This window comes from Chiloscyllium punctatum, chromosome 3, assembly GCF_047496795.1.
Source record: "Chiloscyllium punctatum isolate Juve2018m chromosome 3, sChiPun1.3, whole genome shotgun sequence".
NCBI classification, from domain to species: domain Eukaryota; kingdom Metazoa; phylum Chordata; class Chondrichthyes; order Orectolobiformes; family Hemiscylliidae; genus Chiloscyllium; species Chiloscyllium punctatum.
The window spans coordinates 56,238,135-56,264,610 of record NC_092741.1 but is presented as its reverse complement, the minus strand read 5'-3'; the positions used below and the strand labels follow the sequence as shown (position 1 = coordinate 56,264,610).

Genomic DNA, 26,476 nt, shown 5'->3' with positions numbered 1-26,476 from the left:
CACTCTGTCAAGGTCCGTTCCTTGTTCTGGAAGACCAACAGGTTTTAGGCAGACCAAAGCGTGTCTTTCAAGGCCTGCATGACATGGCTGCTTGGGATGAACTTCGACAGACCGATGTATCTTTCTCCAGGCTTCCTCTGCAGAAGCAGCTGTGTGGAAATCTCTAACCTGTCCCACCCCACCCTGAGCTGCTTTGAGAGCAGCATGCTGTGGTGCAGACAGATTGGATGTACATGGTAGTGACCGTCTCACCACCAGCCAAGCGATGTCTTGATACATGTTGGAAAGATCTGGGGATGAGACATTGTTCCCTGAGCAAAGTCATTTGACAATGTGACAGGGTCCATCCCCTCCTTTTCTGACAAGGTATCAAGAATGCTGCATGCTGACCACTTCCTGATGGATCCGTGATCAAAAGGTGTTTTTCTTTGTAAATTCTCCATGAAGTAGAGGTGATATGGAACAGTCCAACTCCTTGGAGTGTTCTGGTGCAGTGGGGCCAGGCCCATCCTTCGTAACACTGGGGACAAGTAGAACCTCCACACATACTTGGTGTTTGTGTACTGAGGATCTCTACACAGCTTGATGAAGTTGCACACTAAGGTGGCCATCAGGATGACTGTGGTGTTGAGTAAACGTTTTCCCCCTCTTATCCAGAAGTTTGGACATTTGAACATGTCTGCAGAGTCACAATCATGGACCTCCAGATGAAGTGGGAGATGGCTTGGGCGACTGCAATTACACAGGTTTGGGGAATGGGCTAATAACCAAGAGCACCTCCCACCTGATGATCAGGTTTTTACCTGTAATGAAGAGGGAATAGTGCATCCAAAAGACAAGTTTCTGCCTCACCTTGGCAATGTGCTCCTTCAAGATTTTGCACATGCCCTGGCCCTTCTGATTCGTACTCACAATACCTTCAGGAAATCTGTCCTGACAGTGAAGGGGAATACAAGATAAGTCTGCCCAGTGGTCATAGAGGTGTACAGCACGGAAACAGATCCTTTGGTCCATCTCGTCCATGCCAACCAGATATCCTAACCTAAATCTAGTCTCATTTGCCAGAACCTGGCCCATATCCCTCTAAACCCTTCCTAGTCCTATACCTATTCAGATGCCTTTTAAATGCTACATTTGTACCAGCCTCCAACACTTCCTCTGGCAGCTCATTCCATACCCTCACCACCCTCTGCGTGAAAAAGTTGCCCCTTAGGTCCCTTTTATATCTTCCCCTCTCACCCTGAACCTAAGGCCTCTACTTCTGGACTCTTTTTTTTTTTTTTTCCCCCCCCCCCACCCCTACCACTGGGGAAATACTTTGTCTACTTGTATTATCCATGTCCCTCATGATTTTATAAACCTCTATAAGGTCACACCTCCACCCCCGATGTTCCAGGGAGAGCAATCCCAGCCTGTTCAGCCTCTCCCTGTAGTTCAAATCCTCCAACCCTTAAATCTTTTCTGAACCCTTTCAAGTTTCACAACATCTTTCTGATAGGAAGAATTGCACACAATATTCCAAAAGTGGCCTAGCCAATGTCCTGTATACAGCTGCAACATGACCTCCCAACTCCTGTACTCAATACTCTGACCAGAAAGGAAAGCATACCTTCACCTTCTTCATCTATCCTATCTACCTGCGACTCCACTTTCAAGGAGCTATGAACCTGCACTCCAAGGTCTCTTTGTTCAGCAACACTCCCAAGGACCTTACCATTAAGTGTATAAGTCCTGCTAAGATTTATTTTTCCAAAGCACAGTACCTCTCATTTATCTAAATTAAACTCCATCTGCCGCTCCTCAGCCCATTGACTCATCTGATCAAGATCTCATTGTAATCTCAGGTAACCTTCTTGGCTGTCCACTGCACCTCCAATTTAGTGTCGCCTGCAAACTTACTGACTATATTTCCTATGTTCATGTCCAAATCATTACATAAATGTCAAAGTGGATCCAGTGCCAATCCTTGTGACACTCCACTGATACAGGCCTTCAGTCTGAAAAGTAATCCTCCACTACCACCCTCTGTCTTCTATCGTTTTGAGCCAGTTCTGTATCTAAATGTCTAGTTCTCCTTGTATTCCATAAGATCTAACCTTGTTAACCAGTCTCCCATGCAGAACCTTGTCGAACGCCTTACTGATAACGTCCACCACTCTGCCCTCATCAATCCTCTTCGACTTTTTTTTTGAAGAAGTAACCATCAAGTTCCTGCAAGAGATGGGGGAGCTACTAAATGAGTATCTTACATCAGCATTTACTGTGGAAAAAGACGTGGAAGATGTAGAATGTGGGGAATTAGATGGTGACATCTTGAAAAATGTCCACATTACAGAGGAGGAAGTGCTGGATATCTTGAAACACAAGTTGATAAATCCCCAGTTCCTGATCAGGTGTACCTTAGAACTTTGTGGGAAGCTAGGGAAGTGATTGCTGCACCCCTTGCTGAGATATTTGTATCATCAATAGTCACAAGTGAGGTGCTGGAAAACTGGAAGTTAGCTAATATGGTGCTACTATTTAAGAAAGGTGGTAAGGAGAAACCAGGGAACTATAGACTAGTGGCCTGACATCGGTTGTGGGTAAGTTGTTGGAGGGAACCCTGACGGGCAGGATTTACACGTTTTTGGACAGACCAGGATTGATAAGGGATAGTCAGCATGATGTTGTGCATGGGAAATCATGTCTCTCGAACTTCCTAAAGAACACTGCCTTGCTCTTGCTTTGATTTACCTTTTTTGGTTTCTGAGGCCAGTTTGAACTGGTTGCGGATGTTTGTGAGTCTGCGCACTGACAGTGAGTCTGTGCAGAAAATAGCAATGTTCTCAATGTATAGAGAGGCTTGACCTACAGGCTCCACTGCCTGGAATAGTCACCCCTGTTGGCTTCTCATCCTTCTTGATGGACTCTAACTTGGCAAAAGACTCTTATACAAACAAGGCAGGAGAGAGTAGGCAGCCCTGTCTGAATCTGGATCTGATCAGGAAGCTTTCTGATTCCCACCCATTGATTAAGACCACACTAATGATGTTGATATAGAGCAGTCTGATCCAGTTGTGAATTCCCTCCCAAAAGCCCACTTTGGAGAGCACGTCCCTACATGTAAGTGTGATAGTCTGTCGGAGGCTTTCTCTTCGTCGAGGCTGATGAGGTAGGTATCCAGCGCCTGTCCTGCGTGCAAGTGATCATATTCCTGAGGAGTGCAAAGCTCCCAGAGATTGTCCTGCCAGGCATAGCGCAGGCTTGGTCGAGGTGAATCATCGATCCCAGAGTAGACCTAACCCAGTTGGCATTGACCTTAGACAGGATTTTGTAGTTTACCTTCAGCAGTGAAATTGGTTGCCAATTTCTAATTTCTTCTCTCTTTCCCCTTTTTTTGTAGATGAGTGATACCTTTTTCCTTAAGGATTTGCACGCGCTACCTCTAGCAGATCCTGGCCTAACTAGTCCCACAGAGCTGAATACAACTCAGCCGGTAAGCAATCGCTTCCGGGAGTTGTATTCTCGAGGGTCTTGGTCAGCTCATCCACAGTTGGTCCAGCCTCTCGTGTGCTGGCGTCTAAAATCTCTCCTATCGAGGACAGGAATGACTGTGAGGCTGTGCTGTGTGTGGACCTTGTGTCATATAGTCTGGCATAAAAGAATTTGCTGGTACTCCATGTCAGCGTGAGATGATGTTATCAAAACGTGGTGAGTAGGTGTTGCAGGGTGTCTCCTTTCATCCGCTTTAATTATATCAAAAGAGGGCAGAATGATTAGATCATTTCACACTTTGTCATGTTATACTCCCATTGGCCAGGACTTTATCCACTCTCTCAACCTATCTATATCCCCTTGTAGCTTCCTTCAATATTCGCATTCCGCTATTCTACCTATCTTTGCGTTGTCAGCAAATTTAGCTACACCTTCAGTCCCTTTTTCCAAATCATTTACATAAATTATAAAGAGTTGAGGCCCCAGCACTGACCACAGTGACGCACCACTCCTACCATTCTGATGGCCTGAAAAAGACCCATTTAGTTCTGCTTCTTGTTAGCCAGCCAATCTTCTGCCCTTGCCAGTACAATACATGCTTTCGTTTTCCCCAGTAATCCCTGGTGTGGACATCTGAATACAATACGTCCACTGATTCCCATTTATCCACAGCACAATTTACTCCTTCAACAAAGACTCCAATAAATTTAGTTAACCATGATTTCCCATCACCAAAACTTGGATAACCTTGAGCTTATCCAAGTACCCTGTTAAACATCTTTAATAATAGCCCACCAGGCAAAAGCGTAGTGCTCTGAAAGCTTGTGATTTCAAATAAATCTGTTGCACTATAACCTAGTGTCGTGCGACTTGTGACCTTGACCACCCCAGTTCAACAGTGGCGCCTCCACATCTAGCTATTTTCCCATGATAGATTTTAAGCTAACCGGCCTGTAGCGTCCTGCTTTTTGCCTCTTTTCCTTTTTTTTTGGAAATAAGAGTTATATTAACCAGTTTCTAAGCTAAAGGAACTGTCCTTGAATTGAATAAATTTTAGCAAAATTAAAGCCAGTCCTTCATTAATCTCAGTAGCTTAGATTTTATCCTAGGGTTAAAAGGCAATCAAGGATTTGAGGGCATGTCAACTTGCAGTTCCAATAATTTATTCAGAACATTACTACTTCCCTATAATTTAGAATTTTTTTGTGTACTTCCCTCCTTTCAATTCCTCATTTACAGCTATTTCTGAGATGTTACATTTATCCTGTCTAGTGAAGACCAACACACACTATCTGTTCAATTTGTCTATTGTCTCTTTATACTTTTTGTTATGAATTCCATAGACTGATTTTTCTACGTGCCAATTCTTTTGATTACTCTTTTGTAAGATATTTTTTAAAAAACTCTTCCCACCTATTTTTGTATTTTGGCTTTCTCTCGTTCTCTGATTTTCTTTTTCCCTCCTTTTTTATATCTGTTTGTTTGTGATTTAAAAAAAAAATTCTGTCTAATCCTCTGACCTGACATCTCCCTTGATATCAAACTTAAGGACATAATTGTACAATTTTTATTTTCGGTTTGCCAAAGGGGCAAAAGTAGCTGTAGTTGATATCAACACAAATTCAATGGAGTATGACACTGATAAATCCAAGCAAAACCAAGGTCCAGGAACATCATGTGTAACCAGAAGCATACTTTATCTGAAATAAAATTCCATTCCTTCAATTTTTTTTGAAACTTGAAATGTATCTTGTGCTTTCTGGAATATTCCATGTCTACCATTGCATCTCTTGACCTATCAGTGGCTGATATTGACATGAGGATAGCAGTTTTGCTTTGAAACATTTCAACTTTGCTGAATTCTTGAGTGATCTGTGTCACAGCTAACATTATCATAGCTGCATGTATTGAGAATGCTGTTCAGAGAATTACATTTGGTCATCCAGGTCCAGTTAGTGCCAGTCTCTTTTATATTAAATTTCTCCATGATTTTGTTTTTGAGGAAAACATTTTTTTTAATTACACAGTTTGTGGTAGTAGCAAAGCTCAAGTAATCTTTATCAGCTCTTGGCAATTTTTTCCCAGGCCATTATATCTGAAGAATGGGTGGTACCCACTCTTTGGTTAAAATTCTAGAGTAGGCAAAGATGTGTGACTGATAACAATGTCAGGCTCTTAATAGAATTGGTCTTTTTCCTTTGTAATAGAGAATGGACATTCATGGCATTAATTAGCACCGTTTGTGTTGAGAGACAGTTGGAGGGGACATTCTGAATAGTTTCGCAGGCTCTGTCATCAAAAATAGTGTTCTCAATAAAGTGAGACCTGCACCTTTATAATCTCATTGGCCCTGAACTCTTTCCCTGCCAGATGAACGTGTAATGTTTTCCTTTTTTAATGGCCCGTTCTCAGCAAACCTGGGAGTGGAGCTGTGTCCATGATCATTCTATCCAGTCTGTGTTGATTCCAGCTGCTGTTGTTGATCAGCTGTAAGTTGCCTGTCGATCTCACTATTATGATGTGTCTCATTCTAGCTTGATATCATCTTTTGTTTGATTGGTATTCTGCTGAACAACAGTGGGGGGGGTTAGAATTCCAAAGAAATGTCTGGTGAACCTCTGCTTTCTGTCTTTGGAAAAAATATCATTCCTTAGGCAAGGGGACTAGAACTGCACATACTATTTCTCATATGTTCTCCTCAGTGTTCCGTACTATTGAACCAAGACAACTTTGCTCCAATACTTAAATCCTCCAGTGCTAAAGGATAATAGTGTTTGCCTCCTGAATTACTTGCTGTACTTGCATGCTCGCTTTCTGTGACTTATGAACAAGGACATCCCAGTCACTTTGGAGATCAACAGTTTCTTGTGTCTCACCATTGAAGTAATACATCTGTACCTTTGTTCCTCCTACCAATCACACTTATCCAGATATATTCCATCTGCCAAGTTCTTGCTCTCTCATTCAGCCTGTCTAAACCCCTTGAAGCCTCATTGTCTTCCTCACAACTCCCATTCCCACCAAGTTTTGTATCATCTGAGAGTTTGGAGATATTATATTTTAGCTATGGTAGTGTCTTACCCCTAACCTCCGGAATTTTAACTTTGTTCACTTTCTTCGTGGAACTTTATTAAAAGCATTCTGAAAATTCAAGTGCAGCATGTCCACTGGTTTCCGCTGAATTGACTGTCAATAACAACAGCCTTAAAAAAAACTTTAATCATGTTTCCCTTCTTAAACCCTTGCTGACTTTGTCCAATCAGATTACTTTCTCAACTTTAATAACTGTCATTTTACACTAGATTCCAGTATTTAATACTACTGATATCTGACTGACAGATTTGCAGTTCCCTGTTTTCTCTCTCCACACTCTCCTAAACAGTGGGCTTACATTTGTAGCCTTTCAAGGGAATCTTTTGTATTTAAAAAAAAATTGAGGTCTTGTTAAAATTTTACAAGGCACTAGTCAAACCACAGCTGGAACACTAGATAGTTTTGACCCCCTTTATTGAAGGAAAGATATACTAGCATTGGAAGCAGTCCAGTGAAGGTTCACTAGACTGATACCAGGTAAGGAGGGTCTGTCTTGAGGGGAGGTTAAAAAAATGAGGAGAGCTAATTCTTTCTGAGATGGAAATAGCAGGGACACTGGCCATAATTTTCCAATTCCTGTTTGGCTACAGAGGACTGGAGGACAGCTAATGTGGTATGAAGAGAGCAAGGGATGAACCAGGGAAACTACACACCAGTCTGTCTAATCTCAGTGGTTGGGAAATTATTGGAAACAATTCTGAGAGAATTAATCTGCACTTAGAGGCAGGGATTAATCAATACAGTCAGCATAGTTTGCCTTTAAAAGGGAGGTCATGTCTGACCAACTTGATTGAATTTTTCAGACATGACAAGGTATGTAAATGAGGGCAGTATATTTGATGCAATCTACTTGTAGTCAACCAGCTTTTGATAAGGTACTGCATGAGAGGCAGATAGTTGGAAATTATCCATGATACTATATATTTTTTCTGTTCTATGGCACCTCTAATTTCCTGATTTACACTATATCCTACATTACCAATACTATTTGGCCTATAAACCACTCCTACCAATATTTTTTTGCTGTTTCTTAGCTCCAACCCAGCAGGTAAATTGGGATTCAGAATCAGGAGAAAAACTCACTAGTTATCCCTAATACAAAAGGTAGTTGTATTGTTTTGGAGGTCTGTCATCATCACCACAGAACAGCACTGCAGAGGTTCCTCATGGTAGTGTCCTTGGCCCCATCATTTTTGGTTGTTTCATCAATAACCTCTCCACCATCATAAGATCAGATGTGGAAATATCTTCTGATGAATGTACAACATTCAGCATCATTTGCGATTCCTCTAATTATTGAATTAGCCTCTATCTTTAAGCAGCAAGGTATAAACAACATTCACATCACACAGATGCCATGCAGTGACTACCTCCAACAAGAGCAAATCTAATCAAGTACAAATTTACTTTTGTACAAAGCCATTACCGTTGCTGAATCCCCAGTATCAGCATCCTCAAAGTTATCGTTCACCAGACATTGGGTGAGCCAACAAATAAGATGTTGGGAATACTGTGCTGAGTAACTGACTACTTATCTGTGGTGTAAGGCACAAATTAGAAGTGATATGGAAAATTCCCCACTTGTTTGGGTGATTGCAGCTCTAACAGTATTTGAAGCTTGATACTATCCTAAGCAATGAGGGCACTTGATTGGCACCTCATTCACTATCCGCTTTCACATGCTCTACCACTGATGTTGTGGTTTAGGTTTAGGTGTAGTAGTAGTACTACTACTACTACCTGCTTGGAACTATAGTGTCATTCTTTTACTTGTTGGATCACAATCCTGGGAGTCCCTTCCTCAAAGCACTGGGTATCCTCACAGCCCAAGGGCTGGAATGGTTCAAAATTGTAACTCCTCACAGTCTTCTCTGGGATAAAAAATGCTGGCCTTTCCAGTAATGCCCACATCTCTTGAATGGGGAAAAAAAATGATTCAGTTTGGCTTATCACTTGTAAACTGTTGTGCTGATGTTTTAATGCGCTATATTGCGAAGCATGCATTTCCAAACCAATACAAAATTTATGGAGACTGCGAACTGCCCACTCCAGGATTCCCCTCATGACTTCCTCAGTTGAATTCAATGTACTGTGAAAAATTACTTTTGCCACAAACATCATTGGAGTTGCCAGAAGGATTGCAGATATTTTCTAATCGACCTTTTCAGAGATGTTATGACACACTAGAGTAGGTGGGACACTATTCTGGGCATCCTAGCCCAGAGGTACAGACACTACCAAGGCACCAAGCTAAAGATTGCATATTTAGACATCAGTGAACCTTTTTTAAGTTGCAGTCGGGGCTCATTCCCACAGTCTTCTCAAGTGGCATTCCGGTGTAACTGCTGCCCTTGTCCTTCTAGATGGGCGTGAGATTGAAAGGTGATATCTAAGGAGCTTTGTTAAACTTTCGGTAGTGCATCTTTATAGATGGTACATACTGCTGCTACTGTGAGTCTGTGCTGGAGGCAGTGGATATTTGTAAATGTGGTGCCAGTTAGGTGTACTGTTTGAACCTGGATGATGTCGTGCTGCGTGTGGTGTTGGAGCTGCATGATCCAGCCAAGTGGGGGTTACTCCATCACAGGCCTTTTAACTGGTGGAGAGGCTTTGGGAAGTCAAAAGTGAGTTATTTGCTGCAGGATAAGAATTTAGGAACAAGGAGCAGGAGTAGGCAATTCAACTCTTCGAGCCCACTCTGCTATGTAACATGATCACGGTTGATCTTATCCTGTTGTTTTTGGTTCTTGTTCCTAATCAACTTATTCCCCAGCTACCCAGTTCATTCCTCTCCTTGGTAACTGTTTGAAGCTAACCCAGAATGTTTACCATCAAATACTGGAGCAGGTTTAAGAGGTTATACATGCATAAACACCTGCATCACAAAGAAGGGCCTTCCAGCCCATTTTGAGTTGGCACCAGTCAAAAGCAACCATCTAATTATTCTAATCCCACTTGCAATGCCAATGCAAGCATTTAAATACTCTTTAAACAGTATAAGGATTTCATGTCTTTACCACCCTTTTGAAGATCATGAATTCTAGATTTCCACCACCTCAGGTGAAAGCATCTTTCCTCTTGTCCCATCTAAACCCATCTCAACCCCTGCCACTTCCCTGAATTCTATGCTGCGCAGTTATTGATTGCATAAAGGAGAGGAGTTCCATCTATACCCCTCATCACAATCACATTCCCTTCAATCTCCACTGCTCCAAGGAAAGCAGTCCAGTCTATCCAATCTCTCCTCTTCATTAAAATTATCCAGCAGAGGCAAAATCCTGGTAAATTTGTCTCCTCTCCAGTACTATCATATCTTTCCTAGAATATTGGTTCCCGACCTGCGCACAGTACTGTAGCTGTGGCCTAACTAAGGGTTGCCTTCCAAATGTGGTGTAACCAAGATTCATTTCTTGTTCAAACTGATTAGCAGCTGTAATGGTTCAGCCCTTGTTGTTTTTATGACCTGCAAAATGCATGGAGATGTTTTGTTCCTAGTTAATGTTTAATAACACATGAGTCCATCTTGAGAACATCGGACTTGAAATGTTTCATTTCAAAGTGCTTGACTGTGCCTAGTCCTATACTACTTTAGAATTCTTGCATGGGCATGTAACATTCAACCTCTGGGAAAGACAGCTATTAAAGTTGACCAAGAGGAGTTTTTTTTAAAAAACCCTGTTGCCAATTTATAAACATATCATCATCTTGCTTTCAAACCTGCAGACTGCTTTTTAGAACTCAAAATTTCTATTGGGAATATGCTCACACCTTTTTGAATGTCTGCAGAGAGTCTATGCTGTCTGCAAACGTTTGGCAATATGATTGAAAAGGCAAAACTGAAAATAAATTGCTGGCATCTAACCTGACTCTGCCTACATATTTTACATTTTTTAGAGTTTCTCATCACGATTCCATCTCAAATTCAAAAAAATAATTTGGACAGAATGAATCAACTTCTGGAATTCGAACGTTTCAATATTTTTTTGTTTTGTATTCTTTCCTTCAGATATAGGGTCAGGACACAAGTCAGGACTTCCTTGACAGTTGAGAATCTGTAAACCAGATGTACATTCTTAGAGTCATAGAGATGTACACCACAGAAACCGACCCTTCGGTCCAACCTGTCCATGCCAACCAGATATCCCAACCCAATCTAGTACCACCTGCCAGCACCTGGCCCATCCCTCCAAACCCTTCCTATTCATATACCCATCCAAATGCCTTTTTTCATGTTGCAATTGTACCAGCCTCTGCCCCTTCCTCTGGCAGCTCATTCCATGCACGTACCACCCTCTCACCCTAAACCCTATGCCCTCTAGTTCTGGATTCCACCACCCCATGGAAAATACCTTGTCCTTTTATCCTATCCATGCCCCTCTTGATTTTATAAACCTCTGTGAGGTCACCCCTCATCTTCTGATGCTTCAGGGAAAACAGCCTAAGCCTGTTCAGCCTCAAATCCTCCAACCCTGGCAACATCCATGTAAATCTTTTCTGAACCTTTTCAAATTTCTCAACATCTTTCCAATAGGAAGGAGACCCAGAATTTCATACAATATTCCAAAAGTGGCCTAACCAATGTCCTGTATACAGCTGCAACATGACCTCCCAATTCCTGTACTCTTTATTCTGACCAATAAAGGAAAGCATACCAAACACACCCCCTTCACAATTCCTATCAACCTGTGACTCCACTTTCAAGGAGCTATGAGCCTGCACTCCAAGGTCTCTTTGTTCAGCAACACTCCCAGGGCCTTACCATCAAATCTTAGCAGGACTTAAATATTTAATTTCCCAAAAATGCAGCACCTCCCATTTATCTAAATTAAGCTCCACCTGCCACTTCTCAGCACATTGGCCTACCTGATCAAGACCCTGTTTATAATCTGCGGTGACCTTCTTCTCTGTCCACTACACCTCCAATTTTGGTGTCATCTGCAAACTTACCAACTGTACCTCTTATGCTCACATCCAAATCACTTGTATAAATGATGAAAAGTAGAAGATCCAACACCGATCTTTGTGACACTCCACTGGTCACAGGCCTTCAGTCTAAAAAACAACCTTCCACCACCACCCTTCTACCTTTTTGAGCCAGTTCTGTATCCAAATGGCTAGTTCTCCCTGTATTCCATGAGATCTAACCTTGCTAACCAGTCTCCCATAGGGAACCTTGTCGAATGCCTTATTGAAGTCCATATATATCATGTCTATCGCTCTTTTTCCTCCCCCCCCCCCCCCCCCAATGCTTTGTTACGACTTCAAAAATATGATTTCCCATGCACAAAGCCATGTTGACTCTCCCTAATTAATCCTTGCCTTTCCAAATACATGTACATCCTGTCCCTTCAACAACTTGACAACCATTGACATCAGGCTCACTAGTCTGTAGTTCCCTGGCTTGTCCTTACCACCTCTCTTAAATAGTGGCACCACGTTAGCCAACCTCCAGTCTTCCGGCACCTCACCTGTGACTATCAATGAACAAATATTTCAGTAAGAAGCCCAGCAATCACTTTCCTAGCTTCCCACAGAGTTCTATGATACACCTGATCAGGAACTGGGGATTTATCCACTTTTATGCATTTCAAGACATCCAGCACTTCCTCCTCTGTAATTCCTGCTGTGTTAGCAACAAAACTGAGCACATTAGTTTTAGATGTGGCTTGCATAACCAAACAATAATATTCATGATTTTTTTAATATTACAGCTGAAAAAGTATTTTCTGAAGCCCTATTTGTTTCACGTGGACTTGGGATTTTCGGTGATTTATTTACTTTGACTTCTATTTCCCTCCATAATCATCATCTTTTGTGCATTACATGCTGAAGGATATTTCCATAAACAGATTTACTTCTCTAGTTTACCTATGAGAAAAAGAGATGCTAAGTATCAATTTTACAACTATTGATATTCTTTCCTTAAATCTAACTTGCCTGTAAAATTCTAAGGATCTATATGCTACTTGGTCAGTCACAGTTTCTTAAATGTTTTAGGATTTGAATATGTTGGCATGATTGCATTTCTTCTTGTTCATTGCTAATTGCCAAGAAGGTCTTGATGGTCCACTAATCCTTTTTTATTTTATGGTTCTACATTGAAGACTCCAGGATATTGACCTAGCAAAGGTGAAACCATGCTGATTATATGGTCAAGTCAGGATAGTGTGTGGCATGGGTATATTTAATTTTCCATGACATTATGGTTCTCTTTCTTTATGATGTGAGGAGATGTTGTTGAAGTAATCTTGTTGAATTACTGACATACATCCTGTAGATGAAATTTACTGCAGCCACTGTGTAGTGTTGAATGGAATGCAAGTGACTTAGTTTTGGTATCATTGTCATTTTCTACATTGCTTAAAAAAAATTGTCTTCAACTTAATTTTATGCAAAATAAACATAATTGTCTGTTAGTGAAGAGGTTAGCATTCCTATTTGCTTCTTTTCTGTACTTTGTTATGCACCTGTCTCGTCCTCAGGCAGGTCATTTGGGATCAATACTGACTTGCTTCCATTCAGATTCAGTTGGGTCTGAGATGGTTGCTAAGTCCAAAACATGATTTGCAAAATGTATGTGGTAATTGAAGAATCAAACAAATGAGATGTTTGGAGATTATATGCTCCAGGTAAAGTCTCTTCCTGAATGAGTCTTTTCCATTTTGAGTGTTCATAGTTCCAAGATTTCCCAGAGTTGGAAGGTATGTTTGAATTATTTTGCCGTGTTCTCCAAAGTGTTCCTGCTGTCCTCTTGGGAATATCCAGCTGCAAATGAGCTCTGATTGGAGTGGTTGCTTTGAGAGCTTGCTGTATGGCATATTGATGACATGCAGAGTTGGTCTTGAGTAATGTTGCTGGGTCAGGCACCACAGTGGCTCAGTGGTTAGCACTGCTGCCTCAACAGTGCCAGAGACCCAAGTTTGATTCCTGCCTCGGGCAACTGTCTGTGCGGAGTTTGCACATTCTCCCTGTGTCTGTGTGGGTTTCCTCCGGGTGCTCAGCTTTCCTCCCACAATCCAAAGATATGTAGGTCAGGTGAATTGGGCAATTTAGCATGATCATAGTGTTAGGTGCATTAGTCAGGGGTAAATATAAGGTAGGGAATTGGGTCTTGTAGGGTTACTCTTTGGAGGGTTGTGTGGACTTGTTGGACCAAAGGGCCTGTTTCCATACTGTGGGGAACATAATCTACAATTAGCATCTTGGTACTAAACATGTTGACTTGGCTACGAGACTCTGTTATTGGGCCATCTTTCTAGTGACAGGATTTGGAGGATCTCTTGAAGACACTTGTTATGGAGTGCTTGCTGAAGGTGTCCAAGTCTCCGAAATATAACAGCAAAGGGATTATTGCTGCCTGGTAAACTTTGACTTTTGTCCTGGGTTTGAGAACTTGGTCCTCAAATTTTTCCTCAGTTGGTCAAAGGCTGAGCTGGCAATATCATCAAAGTGGGGCGTCCATCTAGCATTCTCCAGAGGTCCCAGCATCACAGGTACCTGTCCTCACCAAATCCAATCTCTCTCTATGCATGATATCAAGAAACTACCAAAGGCACTGCATGCTGGAAAGGCTTTGGACCCTGACAAAATTCCAACAATAGTATTGAAGGCCTGTGCTCCCTTCTCAAGCTTTTGAATAGATCTGGCATCTATCTGACAGTATGGGAAACTGCCTGAATGGGGAAAAAAAACAAGACCAACCCAACCTTGCCAATTACCATCCCAAAGTGATGGAAGGTGCCATTGGGCAGCACTTGTTTAGCAATAATCTGCTCACTGGACATTTCAGTTGGATTCTGACATACATGCAGTCCTTATTACTCCCTCCTCACTGTCTTGTGAGGAGAGGTTGAGTAGGTTGGAGTTTACAAGAATGAGAGGTGACCTTATTGATGCATACATGATTCTTGGACTTGACACTTAGATGTGGAAAGGCTGTTTGCCTTTGAAGAATCTCTGACCACTGGGCATAATCTCAGAATAAGAGGAATTTTGTCTCAAATGGTGGTAAATCTTTGGAATTCTTTTGCTATTGGCTGGATTGTTATGTATATTCCTGATGAAGGGCTTTTGCCCGAAATGTCTATTTTCCTGCTCCTCAGATGCTGCCTGACCTGCTGTGCTTTTCCAGCACCACTCTAATCAAAACTCTGGTTTCTAGCATCAGCAGTCCTCACTTTTTGCCCTGTTATGTATAAGGGCTGATGCCCGAAACGTCGATTCTCCTGTTCCTTGGATGCTGCCTGACCTGCTGCACTTTTCCAGCAACCCATTTTCAGCCCTTTTATGTATAGTCAAGGCTGAGGTCGATAGATCTTTAATCAGTAAGGGATTGTGGGCTGTGGAGAAAAGACATGAATGTAGAGTTGAAGATTATCCGATCAGCCGCTATCTCATTATATTGTATAGCAGATGTGATGGTGTGAGTGGCCTATTGCTGCTCCTATACCTTATGACCTTAAACCACCCACCATCCAGACCTGAATGTGTGTACTGCTGTGCTGTGTCACTGGGTTAAAATCCTGGAATACATTCCCAAGTAGCATTATGGGTGTATCTACAGCAAATTAACTGTAATAGTTCAAGAAGGCAGCTCATCTTCTCTAATGCAACTAGGACAATGTGCAATGAATGCTAGCATAGTCAGTGGTACCCACATCCCCCCCCCCAATCACTTCTTTACCACACTAGCAGTGTTCCACTATTGTCTTCTATTCTACATTTTACTTAAGGACCCCCCCGTGGAGAAAGTTATAGCACTTGGGATATTGTCAACAATAACTTTTATACCCAATTGAAATCTAATGGTTGAGTGAATGTTGCTGCAGTAGCACAAATAGTCATGGTAATGTTAATAATCACTCCATTTGCTATCTGTTCAATTTCCTCAGTCTCTGGTACTCTCCAGCTCACACTCTCACTCTCTTTTCATCTTGTTTTATAATGCAGCATTATAATATCAGGATGATTCTATATTTTGCTTTAAAGATCTGGCATGTGAACATTGCTCATACTTGTGGCTGTATTATATTATGTTATGTCAGTCGACCCAAAACGTTAACTCTGATTTCTCCCTACTGATGCTGCCAGACCTACTGAACTTTTCCAGCAATTTGTTTTTTTTTGTTCTGTTTATATTGTGTTCTGACTTGATTATGTTTGTAAGTCAGTTTATACAACAAGGAATCTATTTGTAACCCAGAGAGTGATTATATAATCGCATGACAGATTCTTTTTTAACTGGCATAATTTCTGCTAAACATTTAACAACAACTGGCAAGTGTTTCTTTCGGTATTTTAGACTAAAGCCTGGAATACAATACTGGGTTTAGGAAAAAAACTTGGCTGAGTTTCTGAATAGCACAAAACTAATGACAAATTGCAATGCAACAGTGGAAAAACACTAAATCTAATTTTATTTTTCCTCTGGCTATAGCTATAATTAGTTCAATGACACCAAATATTATACAAGCATTGGCTGCGTGAAGTCTAGTAGACTGAGGGATACTGAAGTGACTTGAATCTTATTGTAATCTTGATCAGTTTCACTTGGAGCAGTCTGCCTGATTTTATTTATTTTCCTGACCATTGAACTCTGGTTTGGCTGACTTATACTCTTAGATTGAATTGACTTTTTGTGCAAATCTTCAATTGTACAGTTGCGTTTTTCTCACAGCTGTTTTTTCAGTCAGCTTCTACTTACATTGGACAGAATCATTTATAATTTTAAATGATGCTATCTTCTTGGGTATCTTTGGTAATAATTTGAGCAATAATTCTGTAATTTGTGACTTGTAAGCAGAATGAGAGATTAGGTCCTGTCTTCAAAACACTAATTTTATGCTGTCTGTAAAAAGATGAAAAAAGGTTTGTTCCAATGTTGTACCACTATTGGGAAGGTTTATGGTTCTTTTTGGAATATCCTAATATTAAATGAGCACAGCAGCCATAACAGCTTATTCTTATCAAAAAAAGCAAAATACAAATGCTCGAAATCTGAAACAAGAATGGAAATTGCTGGAAATATTGAGAGCTGGCTGCATCTTTGGAGTGAAAAACACCCAGCAGGCCTGTCAGCTTGTGTCTTTTGAAGATTAGATTTAAAATTTTGAGGCGTTGTATTCAACATGAAACTTTATTTTTCTCTCTCTACATGTTGCCAATTTGGTGAGTGTTTCTGATCCTTTTTGTTTTTATTTCAGCTATTTCTTATGTCAGTTTCCAATATTTGTTCAGCAATTTACAATGAAGTTCTATGCATTGGACCACTGAGCTTTTGTTTTATTCAGCAGTTTCAATGTAATGGATTTATTGTATCAAAAATTTCATAGTGCTATCTGCTTATATTTGCCTACATATAGCAACTTATCTTTAATTGAGTTTATATAAAAAGAGTCATCCTAACTCTAAGAATTTAAAATGTGGGTTGGTAAATTGGGGATTTGTCTAGTAAATCAGCAAGGTTGAAATAATGTAGCTTGTGGAATTGCTGATGTGTTTTTTTTTTACTTTTTACAGGTGGCACTTGCAATTATGGAGGCTTAAGCAAGAAAGGAGTTGTGGGGAGCTTCCCTTCCCGCCCCCCCGCCTCTGGTGGCTGACTTTGGATGAATGATATTCAGGAGAGTGTGGATGTTTTGACTGGAAACTTACAAAAATGTTTATTTTCCATAGTAATATTACAATTAAATTTCTATTTTTGTCTATTTAATTGCAAGAAAGTGCCATATTATAGATAGTATTTTATATCATAGAGGAACAATCCTCTTACAAAACCAGCGCTGCTGTTATGTACTGAACTAATGTAACGAAGGATACAAGATTGCTAGAGTGCAGTGTTTTTATAACACCAGCACAAATCTAGCGCTTTAATGGTACAGCTTCCAGACAATTAAGTTCCATAGTCGTCCTCTGAGTTTACGACATTTTGAAGACCTGGAAGTAGGCAGAAGATGAATTCTGTGATGGCAGACTGCACTCCAAAGTGCCGCTCTCTGCAGCATGCCCTTGACATGATTTCAGTGTTGACTAAGGGAACTGAAAGTCAGAGTAAAGCCTTCCTTTCACTGTATTGCTACAATGCAACTTCCCTGAAAGATGGCTTTGGCAGAACAGTTCTACACATGGCTGCATCTTGTGGCAAAAAATCTGTTTTGGATTGGCTCCTCGAAAAGAAAGGGGCTGACCCTTCAGTGAAAGATAAAGAATCTGGATGGACAGCTCTGCACAGAAGCATCTTCTATGGACACGTTGATTGTTCTGTGTTTCTTCTCAAGGTACTATTTTGTTATGTTTGCACTTGTATTGATAGCCCAGTTAGTCTTGTTGCATCAGGTCTATATTGGTGCCAATGTTTCTGGATCTTAAAGGAAGAAAAGTTCCTCTACCACTTTTTTGTAATTTCTTTTGAAGGAAAGAAATCTCACTGCAGATCCAGGGAATGTAAATTCTCATCTCTGTCTAATGACATTAGTTTGAAAAGATTACTTAACAAAAAATCTAATTTTCGGACAATGGCAAGTTATCCTTTTAACGTGATAAAGCATCGCAAGGTACTCACAAAAGCTTTGTTAAACAAAATTTGACACTGCCATACAAAGTATTAATCAGCTGACTAAAAACTTGAGAGAAAGTGGTAGAATTTTAATGAATATTTTGAGGGAAGGGTGTTGGAGAGGTTTAGGGAGAAAATTCCAGAATTTAGGGCTTTGGCATCTGCAAACTCAGGCTACCAATGATATAGTAAAATATTCAATTGCCAGAAATTTCTGTTAATCCAGTGCCTTATATCAGAAAGAAATTTAATAGCTTGGAGATAATAGAGATGTTGTTGAGGTGTCAATGTAGACCAAAATGTTATCACCGCACATGGAAGCAAATTGAATGTTATGTATTTTTGGGCGTTATCGCTGAGGGGTGGCATTGTGCAGTCTTTTGAGAGCCTGCAGTGTCTCAAATTGGAAGAGAGTCACAAGCTTTCAGCAGTGTCTATCGTTGTCAAACCATTATCTATTTTCAGAAAGCACAAAAAGTTTGATTTTTGTAATGGGTCTACATGGACAGACAGATCCTACAGGGAATAAAAGCATAGAGTAGGTGTAAAAGGATCATTTTTATTTTTAGGGGTGTAATTGATCAGTGCAGTACTTCTTGATTGCACACAGGATATTGATGTAGGGGCAATGTTTGAAATTTGCTGACATCACCAATTTGGGCAATTTTTAGTTAATATTTCAAGTCTGCTGGAATACTCCCCACTTGCCTGGATGAATGCAGCCCCAACAACACTCTAAGCTTGACACCATCCAGGACAAAGTAGCTTGCTTGGTTGGCACTGCATCTACTCCCTCCACCACCAATGCTCAGTAGCAGCAGTGTGTACAATTTACAAGATGTACTGCAAGCATTCACCAAAGATCCTCAGACAGCACCTTCCAAACTCATGACCACTTACATCTACTGCCCTTGTCCTTCCAGATGGATGGGAACGCCACCACCTTTTAAAGTTCTCCTCAAGCCACTCACTATCCTGACTTGGAAATATATCATTTTTCCTTCACTGCCACTGGGTCAAAATCCTAGAATTTCCTACCTAATGGTATTATGAGTCACCCACAGCAGGTGGATTGCAGTGGTTCAAGAAGGCAGCTCACTACCACCTTCTCGAGGACAACTAGGGATGGGCAATAAATGCTGGCCAGTCAGTGATACCCACTCCCCACAAAATGATTGATTTTTAAAAAGAAATCACAGAAGTAATATATTGGTATAAGTCAATATCTAAGTTGGCACATTTATGTACCAAGTTGGACTTCCTATTTGTGTATCTTTTTAAAAAGACCAGAATGAATTGAGAACCATAACACAAATGTGGGATTATGACTGAAGAAATGTGTTAAAATTAGGGATTTCTGTAGGACTTTGTGGATGTTTTTCGAGTGAACGCAAAGTTTTGTGGCAAAGTATTGCTTTCACTAGCAATCCGAGGTATACCCTTAGATTTGTCATTGCAAAATCAATAAGAGGCTAGACTAATTGTTTGCAGATGCATATCAATTGCAACATTGTTTTATGGCAAATGGCTGTAGGAGCATAGACTGAAAGTCATTAAAAATATCGAATTGGCATTTACAAAGGACGAATGCAAAAAGATATGAGGAAAGAGCAGGATGATGTGATTAACCCAATTGAAACAAATTCTGGTTGTAAGACCCCTTTCCATGATCTAGTTGCTATAGTTATAACAAGGTTTAAAGTTACATTTTAGTGCTCTTAAAAATGGTTGTAATTTCTAGAAGTTTACTGACTTTTTTTCTGATTTTAGTTTCATTGTATGCTAAAATTAACTCTATTGTCTCTTGCTTTTTAAATATGCAACATTAATGGGCTCTGCTTCTACTTTTGTTTGCAGCATGGAAGTAGTCTTCATATACAAGATAAAGAAGGGTTATCTACACTTGACTTGGCCATGAAAGATAGACCATCACATGTGGTTTATAGAAAGACTGGTATAATTCTCTCTCCTTTCTCAATCTGTGGGTGTCGTAACTTAAAGTAAACATTTGAATTATTGTTTTAACTGTTGTAAAATCCTTTCAAAATCTCTTCAGTATCAGTTAAGTAATATGACTGAGTTCTAAAAGTTCATTTAACTATATATATCTGAGTAATGTGAATTAGAAGTCATCAGTCTATATTTTCTAATCCACTTGTTCAGAGATGCCATTATGCACTTCTAGAGCATGTGGGATTTGAACCTGGGGCTTCTGGTCCAGTGGTAGGGATACTACCACTGTCACAAGAGCCTTTGAAATCTTCAGTGCATACAATACCAGCTATCTGCACCTGCCAATGGAATAAGCAGTTAATTACCTTTTGGAAATAAGCTTGTACTTTTTATGCCATCAATATAGCAAACTCCAGGCTAGTGTAAAAATGCAACTTGATGTTCTCCGCCAACAATTTACAGTCTAAAGGTCATGATTTGCTGTGTGATGAGTTTCGTTGAAAGCTGAGCAAAGACTGGGGCGAAGCTGATGCGTGAGATGGTTTCTTGGAGGGAGGAAATAGAGGATCAGGTGACCTGCAGTTGGCATCAGTCACTGCTGTTAACAGACCATCTGCTTTTCCTCTTTGCTAGTTATGACATTTTAGCAAGATTGACTAAACATTCTAAAAGCACCATAAAGAAATTTATTAAAGACGTGTATAATTCGCTAACTCTGTTTGGAGTTCTAGCGTTGCAAAAACTAATTTGCAATGTCAGATATTTTTGGGTTATTTTTAATAAAGTTTGCTGTAATTGGCATTTTCTGTGATTAAATACTTTAACTGTGTGGCTCAGCAACATTACACTTAAGTGGTTTAATTGCTTTTGAATGTTTGACATGTATATTCAAATTTATTTTCCAGATCCCACTGAAGTCTATACCTGGGGTAACAACACTAATTTTACCCTTGGTCATGGAAGTCAACAAAGTAAGCATCATCCTGAGCTTGTGGACTACTTCTCTAGGTCAGGGATCTACATCAAGGAGGTATAAAAACTTTACTATGATCAAAAATCTTGTTTCAAAATCTCTCTATGCCGAATAACAGAGTCCTCGGCAGATATTTAACAGCTTTCTTAGACACAACCACAATTTAATTTTCAATCTGACTGTGCTTGGTAGCACTTTTGCCTCAATCAGGCAGTTATGGGTTAAGCTTCAACTTCAGGACTGTTTTTCTTATTCATTCACGGAATGAGTGCATCATTGGTTGGGTGAGCATTTATTGCCCGGGGCAGTTGAGAGTTAACCACGATGCTGTGGGTCTGGAGTCACATGTAGGCCAGACCAGATAAGGACAGCAGTTTCCTTCCCAGAGGACATTAGTGAACCAGATGGGTTTATCCAAAAATTGACAACCGATTCTCTGGTTATCATAGATTCTTAATTCCAGATACTTATTGAATTCAAATTCCACCATTTGCTTTGACTGGATTCGAGCCTGGGTCCCCAGAATGTTATCTGGGTCTCTGGATCAAGAGTCCAGCAATAATACCAATAGGCCATCACTTCTACTTGAGCAAATAACATAGGCTATTTACCCAAATATAATCTTTTGGATAAAATGTTCAGAGAGCCCGACCTGACTCTTGACTAGTACCTTAACCTGACTAGTTAAGGTACCCAAAGCACTACTTGAAGAATAAGGAGATCTCCTGCTGGTCATGCTAAATTTCTTTGTTAACAGCAAAATCATTGATCAAATTTTGCTGTTTGCAGGCTATTTTGCACCGAGTGGCTGCTGTATTTGTTCAGGAAGCAGCAGTAATTAAATTCAAAGTAACTCGGAGCAATCTGAGAATGAGGTGCTGCGTAGAAGCAATTGTTTCTTTCAAACAGCTTTCATGTTCGACTCAATCTGCAGAATCTCTCTTTCTGGTGCTGTATTTTAGGAATGAGCTATTTTAACTAGTGAAGAAATTGCACAACCATTGTTTCACTATTCTGGTTATAGTACAAATCAGAACAAATGTCCTGTGAGCTGCAAGATTAAAACCTCTTAAAATTTCTCTCTTTCAGTGAATACAAGTATTTATAACTTTTCTTGCATCAGTGGTCAATACATTGTGTTGACTTTGCATGAAGTGATACATAAGCTGCGGTATTTTTATTATAATTGATGGTTAGAAATAGTTTGGCAAAGAAGCAATTCAGACTAGTTAATCTTAATTGATGTGGAATGTAGTTTACTATTTATGGAATGTATGCAATCTAAATTAATGCTGCTGACTGGGATAAAAGTTAGCATGCACCATAATGTCTGAGTCTTGTTATCAGTCAGACCAGAGCATTATGGTGAGGTGGGTGGGGAAGGAGTTGATGCAATTTAAAATCAATAAAGCAGCATGTGTTTTGAACAGCATAAGCTGCTGTCAATTTACTTCAGCATTATTCTTGTTTAGTTCAGTTATAGGTTGAGATGTTGCCCATCCCCATTTGGCCTTGAAGACGATGATGTGTTACCTTGAACTGCCATTGTCTGTGTTGTGTAGGTATTTCCACACACTATTAAGGACTAAGTCCCATGATTTTTGATCCAGTGGTAATGAAGGAATGGTGATAAATTCCCCTTCAATTCTCACCATCAGGTATATAACTATAACGCCATTCCTTCAGTGTTGATAAGGGGAGATTCTGAATGGATGAATTCAGTGACATGGAAACACTACGACTTAGGTTCACCTCCAACTCTCACACGAGTCGTAGTGTTTCCATGTCACTGAATTGATGCAAATCCACTCTGAGTCTCTGTCTAGCAACATCCATAAATCCCAGAACCCTTGTTCCTAACAGCGCAGGAAGTGTGATTACCCTTCCCCTCTGTAGGTTACAGCAGTTTAAGAAAGTGGCTCACCACCATTTTTTGCAAGGACAATTAGGGATGTTCAGTAAATTCTGGTCTAATCGGTGGCATCCATATCTGTTGATTGAATCTGGGAAAAGAAACTTCATTTTGCTGGCCATGTAAATACACTCAAAGTTCAGGACCAAGCAGCACATTTGGAACCCTATTTACTACCGTAAGCACTCAATTCTTCCAACATTGCTGCATAATGCAGTGTGTACCATATATACAATGCACTGGTGCAACTTACCAAGGCTCTTTAAATGGAACCTTCGAAATTTATGCCAAAAACTACTAGGGAGGTCCAGGGCAGCAGGTGCATAGGAACATCACTACATGCGCATTCTCCTTTAAAGATGCACACCATTCTGACTTGGAACGATGTTGCTGTTCCTTCACTACCCATGGGTGAAGATCCTGGCAGTCCCTTCCTAACAGTACTGAGTATCTACATTACATGGACTACAGTGGTTCAAAAAAGGCAGCTAACTGCCACCACCTTCTGGTCAATTTGATATAAGCAATAAATTTGGCCAAGATTGATGTGCTTGCAGCCTGTGAACAAAAAAAAATCATGTTGAGGGTATTTATATTTGGAAAAGCAATAATTAAATCTGATCAAGCCAGTCAACAACATCCTCACAATTCTCTATTCTACCCAGCTTAATATCATCAGTATATTTTAGATATTTTTCCCTCCATACCATCTTTTATATTTTAAAATATAAAGGGCTGACAATTCACCAGAGCCTGATTTAATGTGCATCCCAGAGTATTAAAGGAAGTGGTCCTGGAAAGATTAGGTGTATTAGTGGTCATCTTCCAAACTTGAACAGAGTCTGGACACATGGGTTAGAAAGATAGAGAAAAGTGATTTGCATACCAGTTCGCCTACATCAGCAGTAGTGGTAAGTGTAAGAATATATTAGAGGGTGGTAGGTGCCTGGAATGAGCTGCCAGGGAGATGGTAGAAGCAGATATGATAGCAACCTTTTAGAGTCATTTAAACAAACTTGAACCGGTAGAGAACTGAGGGATACAGACTATCTAAAACAGATGGAATTCGTTTAGAATGGCATTGTGACGCAGACATGGTGGGCTGATGGCCTGTTCTATATTCTATTGTATTGTTTTTATGTTTGGAAACGGAAATTGCTTTTTAATATTACTTTAAGAGACTGAAATCTTTACAGCTCACAGCTTAAGGTTACCGGGTAGACCACTTGGGACTCCGATGAGGAAGCCATTCCTTTACCCAGAGAGGGTGAGCCTGTGGAATTCTGTCACAGAAAGCAGTGAAGCCAAAATATTGAATGTTTTCAAGGAGGAGTTAGATCTAGTTCTTGGTTCTAAAAGGATCCAAAGTCAAGGGGAGAAAGCAGGAAGAGGGTACTGAGTTGACTGATCAACCATGATCCTATTGAATAGTGGAGCAAACTCCGAGTCAAATGGTCTTTTCCTGTCTTCTATGTTTACAAATGTAAGGTAACTATTACTTAAGTATATAATTGGGAGCAATGAATAAAGTAGTTAGCCTGTATTTAAATAAAGTGCTTGACTTTTTTTATTTTTTAGGTTCTGCTTTGCAAATTTCATTCAGTTTTCCTTTCACAAAAAGGTCATGTGTATACCTGTGGCCACGGCCAAGGAGGTCGACTTGGGCATGGAGATGAGCAAACGTACCTTGTAGGTAGAAATTCTGTTAATTTTTTTTCTTTATGCATGCTTGCTTGCCTTTTTTTTAAAGAAAGTAAATAAGAGATTTTGAAAAATCATGGAACAATATTATCGCATGGCTCACTGAGGTTTTCCTTTGCACTCTGGTCCCTGGTGACTGCCCAGGAAACAAACTCCTATTGTCTGTGGGCCGCAGTGAACATTTCCTTTTGCTGCAGCAAGGCTTGACCTTCTCAAGTAGAGTGTCAAGCTTGGGATGTTGCTGACAAAGTCATGGTTTTTTTTAAGCCTTTGTGAGCTGAAGAAAATTCAATTCCTCTCTGATCAAGGAAGAAGTGACTGGTAGAATGCATTATTACCTACTTTCTAACTTTCTGGCCTTTCTATTCTGGCAAGCCAAGATACCATAAAGATTTCAAAGTCTGCAAACCCAACCGCAGGATGCAAATGCAGCACTGACTTCCCTTCCATCAACCTGGACTTAAATTCCTGCCCCGAAAGAGAGTGAAATGCTGGGAGGTGTGATGAGACAGCATGTTTACTCACCTGCAAGTAGCCCTACTCTTTAGCATAGGAAAAATCTATTTCTTTTTTTTTAAAAAAAGAGGCAAAGCAGGCAGTGTTTTTAACTTGAAGAATGGCAGAACCATCAATGTGTTCTCTGGAACAGTGAATGGCAGATTCTGACTTTTGCATAGGTGAACCTGCTGGAAGTTGTGCTTTTGCACCATCAATTACATTTTTCAAAAAGAACTTTTTCTATCATGAGCCAAAAACTTGGTCAGTACACCCAGGAGACAGCATTTGCATGTCACAAGTTTGTCACCTATGGTTTTTACTGGCATTGGGAGCTCCTGACAGTATTGCCCACAGGATCAACAGAACACTTGAGCCTGTCCACCACTGAAAGGATTCCTGGAAATCCTGGTAGGATCATTGGTCATGGTAGATTGCAGGAGGTGAGTAAGGGGACGTTTGCTTAAAAAACTGAGATGTGAAGGAATTCCATCTGAGAATAGTAAAATTCTGGAAATCTTTAACCTGGAGAATTACAGAGGCTATAATCAAAGTACTTAAAGAGGAGGTATATAATTTTTTTGAAATGTTGATGAGTTGAGAGTAATGCTAGCACAAAAGAGCAGTTTATGCCTATGATATCGCAACCATGGTCTTATAGAATGGTGGGGGTAGCTCAAAAACTAATGTCCTACTCCTAACCATATTTCTTATGTTCTTGTGTACTCTGTCCATTTACCCTGTCAAGGCCCTTCAGGATCTCATATATTCCAATCAAAGCATCTGTTGCTCTTATCTTCAATGTTTACAAGCTGACCCTGCCCAGTCTTCCCTCATAAGACAATCTGCTAATTCCAAGTATTAGTTTAGTAAACTGTCTTTGAACTGTTTCCAACACACTTATGTCATTCTTAAAAAGGATTTAAGCAATCAGATCTCTTGTCTGTTCATTCAAATCATTCATACAAATTGTGAAGAGTTGTGATCACAGCACTGATCCTGAGACAACTATATCATCTTGCCAACCAGAAAATGACCAATTTAGGTCTAACATATTTTATTGATTAGCTAGAAAAAAAAATCTAGGAGGAAGATGAGGACTACAGATGCTAGAGAGTCCGTTGAAAAGTATGGTGTTGGGAAAGTACAGCAGGTCAGCCAGCATCAAGGGAGCGGGAGAGTCAACATCCCTGAATAAGGGCTTATACCTGAAACATCGACTGTCCTGCTTCTCTGATGCTACCTGACCTGCTGTGCTTTTCCAGCACCACAATTTTTGACTCAATGTTTAGGGAGATATAACAATGATCTTTTATTTTCT

General features: G+C 40.2%; 1 protein-coding gene across 1 annotated transcript in view; it reads left to right on the top strand.

Annotated features, from left to right (window-relative positions):
* The window catches only part of ibtk (inhibitor of Bruton agammaglobulinemia tyrosine kinase), a 115,940-nt gene that overhangs the window by 4,148 nt on the left and 85,316 nt on the right, over nt 1–26,476 (top strand). The window contains exons 2-5 of the mRNA XM_072553432.1: nt 17,086–17,843; nt 19,979–20,075; nt 20,980–21,104; nt 24,538–24,648. Coding sequence (XP_072409533.1) covers nt 17,520–17,843; nt 19,979–20,075; nt 20,980–21,104; nt 24,538–24,648 — 657 coding nt within the window. The 5' untranslated portion in view covers nt 17,086–17,519. The remainder of the gene's footprint in view (nt 1–17,085; nt 17,844–19,978; nt 20,076–20,979; nt 21,105–24,537; nt 24,649–26,476) is intronic.